Below are 15,241 nucleotides of genomic sequence, written 5' to 3'. Positions count from 1 at the left end.
TACAAAAAGAATAACATCTTCAAGTATTAAAAATATTAAATATACTTTAAAACTTCTAGACATGGGGTGGGAGTACATGGCTACTTGGTTTGAGTAATGCACATGGATTACATTCAAAATTTTAATTTAATTCCACACTGCACTCAATTTAGCATTGAAGTGAAAATACTCAATTTGTTATTTTCACTTCAATGCTAAATTGAGTGCAGTATAATTAAATTAAAAGGCCATGTAAGTTGTGCGTAAGATTTGGTTTAATTTCTATGGGCAGCCGTTAGGGTAAAAATTAAATGGCCGGGTAAGTTAAGTTAGGGTGAGATTAACTTGCTTTATCTGGGCCTGTTACGGCACATTTTTTGCACATTTGGTAATTTATCAAAATGTGTCCGAACAGCCCCCCCCCCCACACACACCGCTGTGGCACATGGCCCGCTCATAATTGGCCTACTATTAGCTACTTTACACTCCACTAACACGATTGTTTAATTTTGGCCATTAGGACTGCCCATAAAAATTTACCCAACATTTACGCACAACTTACACAGCCTTTTATAACAAGCCCAAAGTGAGATTGATCATGCATCATGCATGTCAATGATTGTATGCCCAATCAAATTAATAATATACAATGATAAACCAATAAAAGTTACCTTCAATGGTCAGCAAAAAAAAAGGCAAATATCTTACAAAGTTATCACAAGAAAGCTAATGAAAATATACTACCGAATAAATACTAAGAACTTATGTAAATTTTACACATGTTAAAAAGTGATTAAAATATGAAGTTGCACATTATTTTTGGCAGACTGAAATGAGGTAACCCTGACGATTCCAAGCACTATCCAATTTATACTGAATGGTTAGAAAGCAAATTCTTTGAAGGGATGGTCCAGGCTAGAGATATATTTATATCTCAATAAATAGAGTAAAATTCACAAAGCAAAATGCTGAAAATTTGAACAAAATCGGATAACAAATAACGAAGTTATTGAATTTTAAAGATTTGCATCATTCCGGTGAAGCACTTCTAGGTATGTCTTTATGAATATTTTATTAGGTGGGCTGATGATGTCATATCCCAACATGTTCTTTTGTATTTCATTATTTGAAATTAGGTTTATTCAAAATTTTTCTACCAAGAACTAAAACAATTGGATTGACAACTGATTAAGTGCAATGGTTATTTACTGCAGCAACTTATTTCATCATAATGGAGACACATCATTTACACATGCATGCAAAAATGAAACATTTATGATTTTATGTAATAACATAAGAAAAAGGAAAGTGGGGATGTGACATCATCAGCCCACCTAATGAATATTCATGACGATGTGCATATAACTGTTTTCACAATCAACTTTTTTATTTGTTATCCGATTTTGATGAAATTTTCAGCATTTTGCTCTGTGAATTTTACTCTATTTATTTAGATACAAATATTTTCAGCCCGGACCATCCCTTTAATGAACCAGAAAAAAAAAAGGGAGCACTTTAATGTATGGCATGCCACGTGTCAAACTCACTAATTCACAAATTATGAATATAATTATATTCAATTTATTTTAAAATAAATTTATTATGTTGTCAATTTGGGAACATTTAGTGACAAATTACTAATCAATTTCCAATATTTTAGAACTTACAATTAACACTATCAAATTCACCTTGATAATTTGAAGAGAAAAGAAAACAAAAGAGGATTATGTTTTTAATTACGTACACCTTGGGAAAATTTAATTCACATACCGTTTCTTTTGAAATATTGAACTCTGAACTTATTAGCGAGTCAGTAGACTTAGCTTAATCAATAAATATGAGGGGAGAGGAAATCTTAATTACTAATTTACTTTGATACAAAAGTTTGGCACTTGGCATTCCATAAACAAATAACTCTAGCTAAAACAATGGTAACTATATGGCGTGGATATATGCATTCATGATCTTTATGGAAAGAGAGGGTTAAGTTAAGTCTAAAGAAAGTCTGCCAAATTACAGCCATTTATCAGGGAATGTTACTTGTATATTTCTTTTTCTGAAATAAGATATAAAATTTAAAATGAAGTTTGTCTTTAAAATGAGTGATAACACGTAACAACTGAAAAAAAAAAAACTTTAGATGCAGTAGCACACAAATTCCAATTTTCAAATTCACAGTTCCTTGGAGAGGGACCCATCCATCAGACGAGGTATTACCAAAACAACTGAAATACACATAAATCCATTATTCATTTCATTTTGATCTTGTTCCAATATGTAGCATAACTCAAGGTGCGTCGCTGTTCTACAACAGTTGTCATACTGTATACGACTTTTACACAGCACACTGAAAAATAAAGTACATGTACAATGTATACATCTGCAGTCGACAAGAATCCTAGTAAGAAATTAATTTGAATTTGAACGTATTATTGTGATGTGAATTGACAATGACTTTTGGATTTGCCTAATTATGCCATAAAATCTATCATTTTTTTTATTTTTTTCAATTTGAAAGCTGATAAATGACTCATAACTATGAATCTCCAACACTAGAAAAATGGAATACAATATCAACGCAGGACATCAACTTCGTACGAAGAAACGCTCGGCATGTTACTAATCCTACCCCCCCCCTCCCTCTAACAGAAAAACAAATAGTCATGAACAACTTGGACTAAAATTGAATATTCTCTACAGATTTGATATGGCACTAAAAAATCTTGCAGCAAAGATCTATTAAAATTCAGCAATGCAACAAAATGAAGGAAAAAACCCAAAAGAAGTATTTTACATTGCTATAAATCCACAAGTGTTTGTCAATAAGAATTGCGTATAAAGATAAGAGAATGGATCATTAACTTTTTCCTGAATTGTCAATGTTTGCTAGATGTTCTCTCAAGTGCTCTACTAGGCAACTGTGATCATTACTCTTAAAGCCACACTGAGAACATTGAAAGATGACAGAACCATACTGTATTTGCTTAGAATTTGGAGGATCCTTGGGTTTGTCAGGTGAAGGAATTACTGCTGATTTTTTTTTTCTTTCTTCAGCTTTATCTTTCATACGGGTGTCAACGATACTTGCTTTAGTAGGGACTTCTGACAACTTTTCCTGTTGGTCCTTACCCTTGGAGTTGCATTTCTCGACTTTGACAACCATCTTGATGATGTCTTGTCCATCGTAATCATAGCCTGGATGACTGGTATGGCGCCACATGTGAGATTTCATTGATGGGAGATGTCCACTGATGTAGGGACAGAACTTGCATTTGTACTGTTCACTGGATAGACTTGGACTGCTGGTTGAATGCTTCTTCATGTGAGAACGTAGGCTCTGAGGGTAGGCACCACTGAAGTCGCACAAGTTACACTTGTAAGGCTTGTCCGCATTGTGGAACTTCATGTGGTTCTTGATGCCATTAGCGGTGGCTGAGGAATAGTTACACATCCCACATTTGTACGGTTTCTGATGGGTTTTTTGACAATGGGCCTGCAGTTCCTCCATGGAGCTGACCACATAATCGCATTCTCTGCAACCGTACCAGCACTTCAGCACGCAGGTCTGCTCGTGGTCCTTGGGGGATTCATTTTTCACCTCTTTGTGGCAAGTAGGGCATATAGTGGATTTGGCAGTAAGATGGACTTTCTTGACATGATCCCTGAGTGCTATTTCACTACTGCAGCTGAGGGAACAATCACTGCATTTCAGAATAGCTTCATGGGTGTCCATGTGGTGCTGTAGTCTTTGAGGATGCCAGAAGGTGGCTGGGCACCTCTGGCACTTGAAGACTGGTGTTGATCCCTGGGAGCACACATGGGTTTGGACAGATGAGTTTTCTGAATTCTGCATAGATGTGACAGTGGCAACTGCATCCATAATACTTTCTTTGGCTTTGACAGGGTCACTGCTTGATCTGTCCTGATTGATTTTCTCCATTTCTCTTCTCACCTGTAATGCATCATCTACCGCACTTAGTAACATCTTGCTGATACCTGGCTTGGTACATATCTTTTTACTATCCAGGGCAGGTGAACTGCAGGGTACTTTCCTCTTCTGGTTCCTGCTATGTCTCTTTTCTCCTTTACCTTCCTCCCCATCTGATTCTACATGCTCCTGTGCTGGTTTTTGTGCCTTTTCTGTTTCTGTAATTGCATCACAAAGCCCAAGTTGTGCAAGAATCATATCCTCTTCCTTAACAGCGATTTCTTCATTGGCAGTGGTCACAACTTCTTCTATCAAAACATCGCACACTGAAAGAGGCATAACATGTGAATATGAAGTGTCAGAAACCTGTTCATGGCCAATGACATTCTGATGTTCAATGACCAAAGAGTTGCACAAACGTTCGTCTTCCTGGGAACAATCCTTTGTTATCTCAGGAGCCCTCTTAATCACACTGACAGTTGATGAAGCTGCACAATGATCTTGCGGGACCAATGTTGTGGGAGAGGTGTTGCTCTCATTTTCAGGATCTACTGTGGTGGCATCTGCAAACACCTTCTGCACAATACCATGTTCCTCTTCTGGCAGCATGATAGGAGAGCATTGGCATTTACCCTTTTCTTTGGTTTGTTTTCTTCTTGGACTTTCCCTGACAAACTTAGCAATTTCGACCTCCTCAGTCACTTCAACATAGCTGAAACCAGTTTCACTGTTGTGATTAGTAGAATCCTCTCCAGATAGAATTTCACTAGCATCTTGTAGTTTGTGCATGACAGGATATGAACATCCTTCCTGCCCTGCATGTCTCCAGGCATGTGCCTTAAGGGTAGACAGTTTCTCACAAAGATATCCACAGAGCAAACACTTAAACAACTTGGTGTTCATATCTTGCTCAACAGCAGATTGGACAGTTTTCTTTAGTTCTTTCCTTTCCTCCGTCTCTGATCTGGAAGGGGATGAGGACTTGTGTCTCCTTATCTCAAGTTCTTTCTGACTTTGTGGCTGTCTTTCTCTGTCTGCATTGACATGACCCCACATGTGATCTCGAAGACCACTCTCACTTCTGGTACTGTATCCACATACAGAACATTTCAGAAGGATTTCTTTGACGCTCTGGTGCTCCTTCTTTATATGCACTTGAAGGCTGCTGAAGTCACTAGTCTTGTACCCACATATATTACATACACATTTCTTCTCATTTTTTACCATATGGACACTTTGATGGCTCTCAATAGCTGCGTGCTTTGTGGTAACAAAGTTGCAGAACTTGCAGCGGAAGATATTTGCATTGTGTGTCGCAAGGTGATAGAGGAGTTCATCATATGTTTGTGCCTTGAAGATACAAATATCGCATGCTATTCCCCCATGGTCTTGACCATCTCGTAGACAATGAGCCTCAGGAGTGTATTCTTCTTCAATCTCCTCAGGACTGGTACATCTGCTGTCTCGCAAACAACAGGAGCACAGCTGACCTACCTTGTGTTTTTGGACAGCAAAGAGACAAGGGCAGTTGGGACACTGGTACAATTTAGTTCTCCCATCATGTTTGCTCTTTCCCGACCTATGTTCATCTTCTTCACCATCCTCAATATTCGAGTCAAGGTCATCCTTCTGCTTCTGCTCACTGTTTTTCACCAATTCAGTAAGTTTCTGGATGACCACAGACAACACCTCATCCTTGCTTGGAGTTTTTGATGTCGGAATTCTTGGCGATACCTCTTTGTGAACACTCCCATCTCTCCCAGGGGATATTTTATTCTCTTGCAGAGCAATCTGTAGGCAATTGTAAGAGTGGTCCTGATGGATCTGTACATCCTTCAACCCTTTCTTCATAGGGATATCCCTCTCTGGGCTAGCTCGATGACTGCCGTGCTTTCCCTTGGCAATCTCACGTAAGTCAACAAACTCAATGGGTTCTACAAGAACCCTTCCGGGAATGGCTGACTCCTCATTCTCTTTCATTGTGGAAGATGCTTCTTGAAGTCCATCCCAGTCATGTCTCTACCTGTAGCACACAAAAAAGTAAAGAGCAATGATGTGATTTCTGCAGTAACAGAGTAACAAGTTCAAATAAAAATAGCCAACCCCTTGATTTTTTTTTCAATTAAAGAGGATACTGCATATTTTGGGTTCAAAACATCTCATCATTACAGTAGCTAATCAATGAATGCATCCAGTATGTTTTAATAAAAAGAAATATAGCAAAGATTGAAACATGATGTGACAATGCTTAAAGGAGAATTAAGGTTAAAATACATGTTTAGGGCTTCTTACAGCTGACATTTATATCTTTTAACTTGACTAAACACACAATATGTCTTATTTTATATATTTGAGATTAAGAGTATCTTACTTGAAATCAAACGAGTGCGATCTTACGTGAAGCTATAAGCTGCCATTTTGTTTGGACTTCTAGGGGAGTGTGATGTTTTTGCGCTCTACGTGTGTGATTGGCTATACTGTGGCCTACTTTCACTATTAAAACTATTCAATAAACGCAACTACGCAAGTTACGCAACACTTAAAAATATTTTCAGTCGTATTTTCCAACCGAACTAAAATGATTTTAGCCTATACTATATAAATTTTTTTCTTCAAATAGTTAAATTTTACATTTTAATAGTTTAAGAGCATAAATAACATCAAAATTTTCACTTCATCACATTGATCATCAAGCTATCGCGTAGTCAGTTGCAGATTGTGTGTTTTGCTTGTCTACTGCCGCAAACGCTATTCGTTGTTTCATTCTCTCGCATACTGTCTGGATCAATTTGAGCATTTTACTTTCAGATTTTCACCTCAGCATTTCATTTTTATCATATTTCATATACCATCGGTAAGCTCTCTAGATTTGTTACTTTAGAGTTTTGTGCATGTCCTGCTCGTATTTCATCAGGCTGGAAAAGGTCACTACAAATCACATAATGCCGGCTGTATTCGTACAATGATTTGAAGAATTTTTCAATTTTTATTGCTGCAATCCACTTATGAAAAAGTTCCTTGTTTCTGTCTTGGCTTCGAAGAGGATGAAAGGTTTTCCCCACTCTTCTTTCCACTTTTATTCATACACCCGAAGGCCTGGCAGTATGGCATGATCTTGAATGCTAGCCAAAGATCACATGGCTACTAATCGCGGCATACGTACATGTAATTACGTACAGGATACCAGGTTGAGCATTTCACGAGTAGAGCGCAATTTCGTCATGTCTTCGCTTGTGGCTGCTGGAATCCCAGGCAGCCTGCTGAAAACCGAATACGCATCTTGTAGCAGACAATGATTGCAATTCAAAATTGGAGTAACTTTTGTTATTTGGGGGCCTACAGACCTGCCCGATACATGTACATAAAATTGTGGGTAATAATGTTCTCTATTCGATATCAATGTAACTATGCCAAACCTTCTTTCTCCTTTAACAACATTTCTTGTACAAAGTAAAAGTAAATGGAATATGAGGCATAAAAAATGTTGCTTAGACAAAGCAACAACAAAAAATGATAACCAAAATTCCTTCATCAAAAACAAAAAAAGGATAACCCAAATTCCTAAACAACAACAAACATGTATGATGATAACCCAACTTCCTTTATCCAGAGTCGTGCAGGCAAAGTAGGTATTGACACAATTCGACATGATTAAAATCTCACATTTGAAATCATTAGACATCATACAATGATTGAAAGGATGCCATGAGCTTGGCAAAGCTACTTTTGACAACATTTTGTGAAGACTTGAAAGTGCGCTGCAACTGTTCAAACCGAATTGGTATGATTTGCCTCACCTTCTCTGAACAATACAAACTAGCACATCAATGATGTGGAGCTCATCCGGCATTTCGCAACGAAATTTAACACAATTTTAATTTCAGCCCAGTTGACACTGTAGTGAATTATAATGGTGTCATAAATTGAGGATATAGAATTGAAATTGATAAAGAAATGACATAGAAGCATTTTTTGCGATCTATGAATTTATTTCATATAAATTAAGCATAAATAATCTTTTACTCAAAATTTCTTAACTCTGTGTAGAACTTTTGTGAACCTCATGTAGCTTTCAGATGGAACAAAAATAATCAAAATTAATCAACAAATAAATAAGTATTTTTTGTGAGTTTTGAAAATGTATGAATAAATAAGCATATTTAATGAGTTTCAAAATTCTGTGTTGAAATTTTGTATCACCACCTCGAGCTATCATATAAAGCAAACAAAATTGAAATTGATCAACAAATGAAGAAAAAAGCATTTTGAAATTCAGTCAACAAATAAAGAAGAGGCATTTTCTGTGGTTTATGAATTTCACATAAATTACCATAAAAATTGTTCTAGTCAAAATTTCACAATTCTGTGTACAAATTTGGTGAACCTCATAAAGCTCTACCAGATGGAAGCAAAAAATTCAAAATCGGTCAACAAATAAAGGAGAAGCATTTTTTGTGAATTTTAAAAAATGCGCATAAATTTGCATATTTAATGAGTTTCAAAATTCTGTGTAGAAGTTTTGAATCCCCCACCTAGTGCTATCATATAAAGCAAACAGAATTGAAATCGGACTTGAAATGGCGAAGAAGCATTTTGAAATTGTGGACGGACAACAGACGACTGACGCCACGCCACGGCATAAGCTCATCTGGCCCTTCGGGCCGGATGAGATAAAAATGTTGCTGGGCTTTGTTATACTATATCTGAAATTTATCTATTGCACCCCAGATAAATATAGTAGAACATAATATGGATGAAAAATCTACCAAATCTTGTAGCTGAGATACACTGTGATCATGAGACAAGGTATACGGATATTTTTCTATTGGCATTTTGTTGATATGAAACCCTGTTGATGCAATGTTGTATTATCAAAGACAATTCTGCCCAATGCTAGATGTACATGTCCATGTGGCACTTTGGTGACATGGCTTAGACCTTATTAGTTTTGTCTATAAATCTATTCTCTAGATGAAGTGACTTTTTTGTCCCAATTAAAAGTCTCTATAACAATAATAAGGGAAGATTATTCTATTACTTATGACAGATTCTATTCTTAACTCTTCTGAACACTGAACATTTTGAGAAACATGCATACAACTTTATTGCTCCAGCTTGATTATTAGTAAATATTGGCTCCAAACAATATTTCAAATCATTTTAATAAATAGGAAACAACTTCACCATTCATTGAAGGAAAAAAATGAAGGGAAATTATATTGTGGATGTCATTTTTCTGAGTATTTATCAATAAATATGGTAAAAATAGCTCAAGTGCTTAACTACTCTTTCTGTCATCCTCATTCTCATTTCTATTGAAATGAAATTTAAAATAAAAAATATAATCAATTTATGCATTGATCAACTCCATGAGTTTTTGTTTGGGATTGTCAAACTTGTTCAATTTGCTCACGACAATCTTTCTCCTACATATTGTGAATGTAATAATTTGAGACTAATTCAGTATTGTTTGAAATTATATAAATACACATACTGTACACAAACTCAATGATTTAAAGTCAAAATCAATCATCATTCTTACACGTATATGTTTTGAAAAATGCATATTGTGAAGAAATTAAAACTAAACTAAATTAAAAAAAAAATCATTTGCAACACAACTTCCTCAAAACAAGCTCTAAATCTTTCAATACTTACATTATATTCATAATCAACCTTGATGCACAAATTTATTTCAAACAGAAAAACACTCACCTTCATTTGAATATCTTCTCAAAATAATCCAGTTCACATGTCCATCTAACATTCCATTGAAAAAAACAAAGATTAATCTGGAAGAAGAAAACAGAACAAAGAATCTAGATTAACATGATGATGACAGGAACGGCTCTGATCAGAGTCAAGACTTTTGAGAGTCTGTGGAAAGGGGGAAGAAAGAAACTTATTAATCAACTTACGAGAAGTCACTTGATCAAGCACGTTACTCTCGAGCACATCATGTGACTTCTCCTTCATGCGGTTGCTATTATGGGAGAGGAAATAGGTCACTACGTTCAGCAGTAGCCCCCTCACCCTACTCCCATTAAACCCTGTTCACATATGGGAAATATTGGTTAAATACAGGAAATCATTTACATGGCGACAGCTCGTAATAGTACTTTCAGTCAAAATTTTAACAAAGATCATAATTAATATAGGATGTTTAACCAAAAAAGAAAAAAAAATACATGACGACTCCGGACAATTTCACCCTAGAACTGCTCAAAAGAGCCCCAGGAAATAAATAAAAAAGCCCCTGAAAATCCCCATTCTCTGTAATATTAAGCTTATTGAATGTTGCATTTTCAGGCGTTAGGTCGGGAAAAGTAGCCTTTGTAAATAAATAATTTTTTGCCTGAACCAAAGAAATATAAAGTACCATAGCATGTATGATACATGAGTGCATGAACAATCCAACTGCTCAAAGAAACAGAGAGACAAATAAAATAAGTAGATTACAAAGGAAAGAATTTCAATTTAGTTTCTTTGTTCTCTTCTTCAACATGCACACAACTCTAAATGCAAATTATTGAATGATAAAATAGAACATGACTATTCAAGCAACAGAATAAAATGATAATGAAAGCAAAACAACATTTGGTTTTGTTTATAGTGGTATTTCTCATGTAAACATGCAAATGCACATATTTACTTGAAAAGAACACAAATTATAGAATACTTTATTCACAGCAAGTCGATTATTAGTTTTACAGGTCTTTTATAGACTTGTCTCTTTCTCTCTGAGGTCTAAAATTTTCAAAAGAATCAAGTAAACAGGAAAAATACATATTGCTGCTCGGGCAAAACCAAACCCTCATATCTGACGAAAGTCATGTTCTGGAGAGGAGAAAAAAAAACTTGGCCAGCACGACATTTACTTGAAGAACTTAAAAAGGAAATGCTCCCATTTGACATTGTACAGAGGTTTAATTTAATGAGAAAGATTGTTTGGCATAGAACGGGATAGTTACTTTGTCAATATAAAGCAAAATGGGGATCCACCTAAAAAGAATGTATTCATATAAACCTTTAAAATCCTTGTGATCTACATGTATAAATCAATGCTCTGAGATCATTTTCAAGTATTTTTTTTGTTGACAGACATTTTTTTTCCACATAAAGCCATATATTAAGACTTTTTCAAAGTTCTCTATCAATTTAAATTTATTCTTAAAAATGTAACAATATGATGATTCAGCATTTTTTATGTTTTATTTGATGGGAGAAAGATATCAATTAATAAAAAACAATTATGTAGTGTACAACAATGAAAACCACACTTTTTATTCAAATCTCTGTGGGAAAATGTATAAATATGAACAAATCAAATATCTGTTATTCTATCTTCGTCTAGGACTCAAAGGGAAATGTCTCAGGTCTCTGGGGCTGAGACAAAGGCAAGACACTAAAAAAGTAGAGCTCTATAACAGTGTTGGGCATCTAAAAGACAGCAATTGTGTGCCGTGTGTCTCATCATGCTCTCAATTGATTCTGGACACAGTATCTCAGTCTCTGTCTTGGGTTTCAATGTCAATTTTCTGTGACCGTCTTGGACCTACAGTGTAATAGTCCCTTTTCTGTTAAGATTCAAGTATCAAGTTAGTTTTCACTAACATGAAACTCTTGAAATATACTCAGGTGAAAGGGGGCTTTGTTCCATTCTTTTGTTGTACCGTAACTTTGAAAATATGTTTTGAATGAACCCAATGGCAGTCCATGGGGCTACCTTCTAACTGACAAGATTTTTTTTTTTTTCATTTTTTTTTTTGGGGGGTGAAGGTGGTGCATCATCCTTTACCCCCACAAGAATTCTTTGTTATAGAGTACAGTACATAAGCAGATGTGAACACAGCCAAAGCGAGCGGCAGGAAAGACTGATGAAGAAGATGGTGACAGGAACACGTTATAATTAGCCATTTATTTGGGTTTGACAGGACGTGTGATTGTGGATGTGTCGGGCAGTATTTGTAAGGGTCATGACCCCAGACAAATATACGCAGTGGCGTAACTACGGGGGGGGGGGGGCATGGGGGGGCACGTGCCCCCCCAATCGGCTGACCAAAAAAAAAAAAAAACGGGGAAAAGGAGAAAAAGAGGGAGAAAGGAAGAGAAACGTAGTGGGAAAGAAGACATTATTATTCATTGTAATGTAATATTATATCATAATTAAGTTATGTTGTAATACATAAGACACATTTTTTTCATAACTTTATGAAACATAATTTGCTCAGGGCCTATGTATTTATTGCTCCTGGTGCTCGCATTGTCTGTTTAACGAGATATATAATCCTGTTATACTAAAACCTCCCGTTTTCAAGTCAATATACACCAAACTGCCAAATATATTTCCTCGCATTTCGAGTTATCATTGTTTTATGTACAAGAGTAGGCTTCTTTTTCATGACTACTTAAAGTGATTGCCCCATTTTAAGGTCTTAATATAAAACATTTCCTGCCCGTGCTTACGTTCGCAGTTGTGGATTGGTGAAATATGTCTGCTCTCCATGAATTCATAGTATCAGTCCTTAAAATTTCCCTTTTTCCGATCTGAATATCAAAAATTTTCAGCTCGCGCTTCGCGCTCGCATCATTTGGTTAGTGAACTACGTATGGTCTTCGTGAATTCTTACAAACAAGCCTTACAATGCCCCTCTTCAGGTCTGAATTTCCTGAATTTTCAGCTCGCGCTTTGCGCTCGCAAGTTTTGATTAGTGAGATGGGTATGTTAATCATGATTACAAGTGCTTTATGTGCATGTTTAGATGTAATTCTAACAAAATGAGCAAGCGTTTATTGGCACTCGCATTACATGACTATGGGAGATGTGTATACTCTTAATGGATTCCTAAAATATAGTCCTTAAAATCTTCCTGTTTGGGGGTCAATATTTATAAAAATTTCAGCTCGCGCTTCGCGCTCGCATTATCTAGCGAGACAGGAACGTACCATGATTACAAAAGATTGATTATAATGTCCCTTTTCAGGTCTGAATATAAAAAATGTTAAGCTCGCGCTCGCACTCGCATTATTTGACCAGTGAGATGAATATCCATTTAATGGCACTGTCCTTAAAATGTCTCTATTAGGTCAATATACCTGGCAACTGGGCGCGCTTCGCGCGCTCACTAAGTAACTCAAATTTTTTGCTGGTGCCCCCCCAATGCCGTGACCCACGGTACGCCACTGAATATACGAATCCATCCTCGAGTCCTTCAAGAAACACTTTTAAGCAACAATGCCATGATCAACTTTGAACAGATCAGTCTCTTGAATGAAGGAATCCTTACCCAGAATGCACTTTTTTCATCTAGTCTACATTGTAGAATACGATAACAAATTTTTCTATTGTCTGCTAGACTGCTACTACAGTACATGTACATGTTCGTACAACAAACATAATTACAACAACTAGTATGATACCAATTGCCAAGGAATACATTATGTAGTAAATATTCTTGTTTTCTGATAATAGATCAAATTTCATGTATCCTGTCTATCAAAACTATTCAGAAATTAAAAATATAAAAAATTGTATACTTGTATTGAAAGCTCTGACTAATGGTCACTATGGTCCATTGGCTTTAATATTGAGGATAGTAAGAGACCAATTGTGTAATTGATCTAATAAAAGATGCCCCCCCCCCTTTAAAGCTTATCAAAACTTAAATATTAAAAAGAAATGATCTGAAAACTCAAATAAACTGCCTCAAAAGATAAAATGTGAGATCCCTTGACCCACTCATGATTTTTGTTGAATTTCAAAGGTTTATAAATAACTGCTCAACACATTGATCCAAGCCTATCCCAGTGAAGTGATGATTTGCTGACTCAATTTGTGAGTAGGAGCAAACAAAACTCTCATTGGTTTGTCTAAAAATACCCCCCCCCCTAAACAAACAATCTTAAAAGTAGGAAGTAAAAACAAATAGAACAATCCCATGAAAAAAAAATCAGACTAAAAAGGTTAAATAGATGGCATGAGGTGAAAAAAATTGTCACTGTACAAAAATCATCATTATTTTGCATGCATAAAATGTCATTGTTATTACCCCCATGTGCAGGAATACACTGAATTTGTCTCGTTATACAGGAATATTATCAACATGAACATATATGACGATTTGACGCTGTATACGGTCACTATATATCAGGGGTCCATTTCATAAAACTTGTTATCATAACCACTGGCGGATTCAGGGGGGGCACAGCCAGCCCGTGCCCCCCTTTTTAAAATTAAAATTTGTAACGTAAAAATGCTGTTAAAACAGAAGTGTGCCCCCCCCCCCTTTGAAAGTGAAGACCTTTTTTTTTTGCTTGTCAATGTTTTTGGTGGACGAAATACCCTTAATTTTGGGTTAAAATCCTTTTTTTTCTTATCTATTTTTTTTTGCTTGCCAAATTTTTTTGTGGACGAGATCCCCTTAATTTTTGGTTAAAACCCTTTTTTTTTCCTTGCTTGTCAAATTTTTCCATGGGAAATGTGCCCCCCCCCCTTTCGAAAAATCCTGGATCCGCCCCTGATCATAACAAATTTACATTAACAGTTAAAAGCTACTGAAATCTTTCAATCTGATTGACTAATGGTAAATTTGTTATAACAAGTGGAATGCCTCTGGCCGTCTCACCTGCATCACGCGATTCAATATAGCAGCAGTGCTGATTTTGAAAACTACTGTAACTCGCACAAGATGTTCAGTGATACTTGGTTACTCTTATTTCCACGTTTTATGAACTAGACCAATACACTTATAGAGATATGATGGCAATTCAACAAATACCCCCAACGTGGCCAAAGTTCTTTGACCTTACATGACCTTTGACCTTGATCATGTGACCTGAAACTCGCACAGGATGTTTAGTGATACTTGATTACTATTATGTCCAAGTTTTATGAACTAGACCAACACACTTTCAAATTTATGGCTGTAATTCAACAAATACCCCAATTTGGCCAAAGTTCATTGACCCTACATGACCTTTGACCTTGATCATGTGACCTGAAACTTGCACAGGATGTTCAGTAATACTTGATTACTATTATGTCCAAGTTTCATGAATCAGATCCATAAACTTTCAAAGTTATGATGGTAATTCAACAGATACCCCCAATTCGGCCAAAGTTCATTGACCCTAAATGACCTTTGACCTTGGTCATGTGACGTGAAACTCATGCAGGATGTTCAGTGATACTTGATTAACCTTATGTATAAGTTTCATGAACTAGGTCCATATATTTTCTAAGTTATGATGACATTTCAAAAACTTAACCTTAGGTTAAGATTTTGATGTTGATTCCCCCAACATGGTCTAAGTTCATTGACCCTAAATGACCTT

At 36.0% G+C, this 15,241-nt stretch overlaps 1 protein-coding gene across 1 annotated transcript; it reads right to left on the bottom strand.

Moving 5' to 3' along the window:
* Window positions 1-1,829: 1,829 nt before the first annotated feature.
* LOC129253799 (zinc finger protein 507-like) lies at window positions 1,830-10,121 on the bottom strand. The gene is made up of 2 exons (XM_054892227.2): window positions 9,623-10,121; window positions 1,830-5,930 (listed from the first exon to the last, which is right to left on the bottom strand). Exon 2 carries the CDS (start codon window positions 5,885-5,887, stop codon window positions 2,837-2,839), a length of 3,051 nt encoding a protein of 1,016 aa, XP_054748202.2. The 5' UTR covers window positions 5,888-5,930; window positions 9,623-10,121; the 3' UTR covers window positions 1,830-2,836.
* Window positions 10,122-15,241: the final 5,120 nt, after the last annotated feature.

This window comes from Lytechinus pictus, chromosome 2 (genome assembly GCF_037042905.1).
Source record: "Lytechinus pictus isolate F3 Inbred chromosome 2, Lp3.0, whole genome shotgun sequence".
NCBI lineage: Eukaryota > Metazoa > Echinodermata > Echinoidea > Temnopleuroida > Toxopneustidae > Lytechinus > Lytechinus pictus.
Note: the sequence above shows the minus strand (reverse complement) of the source record. Positions and strands in the feature narration are given on the sequence as shown.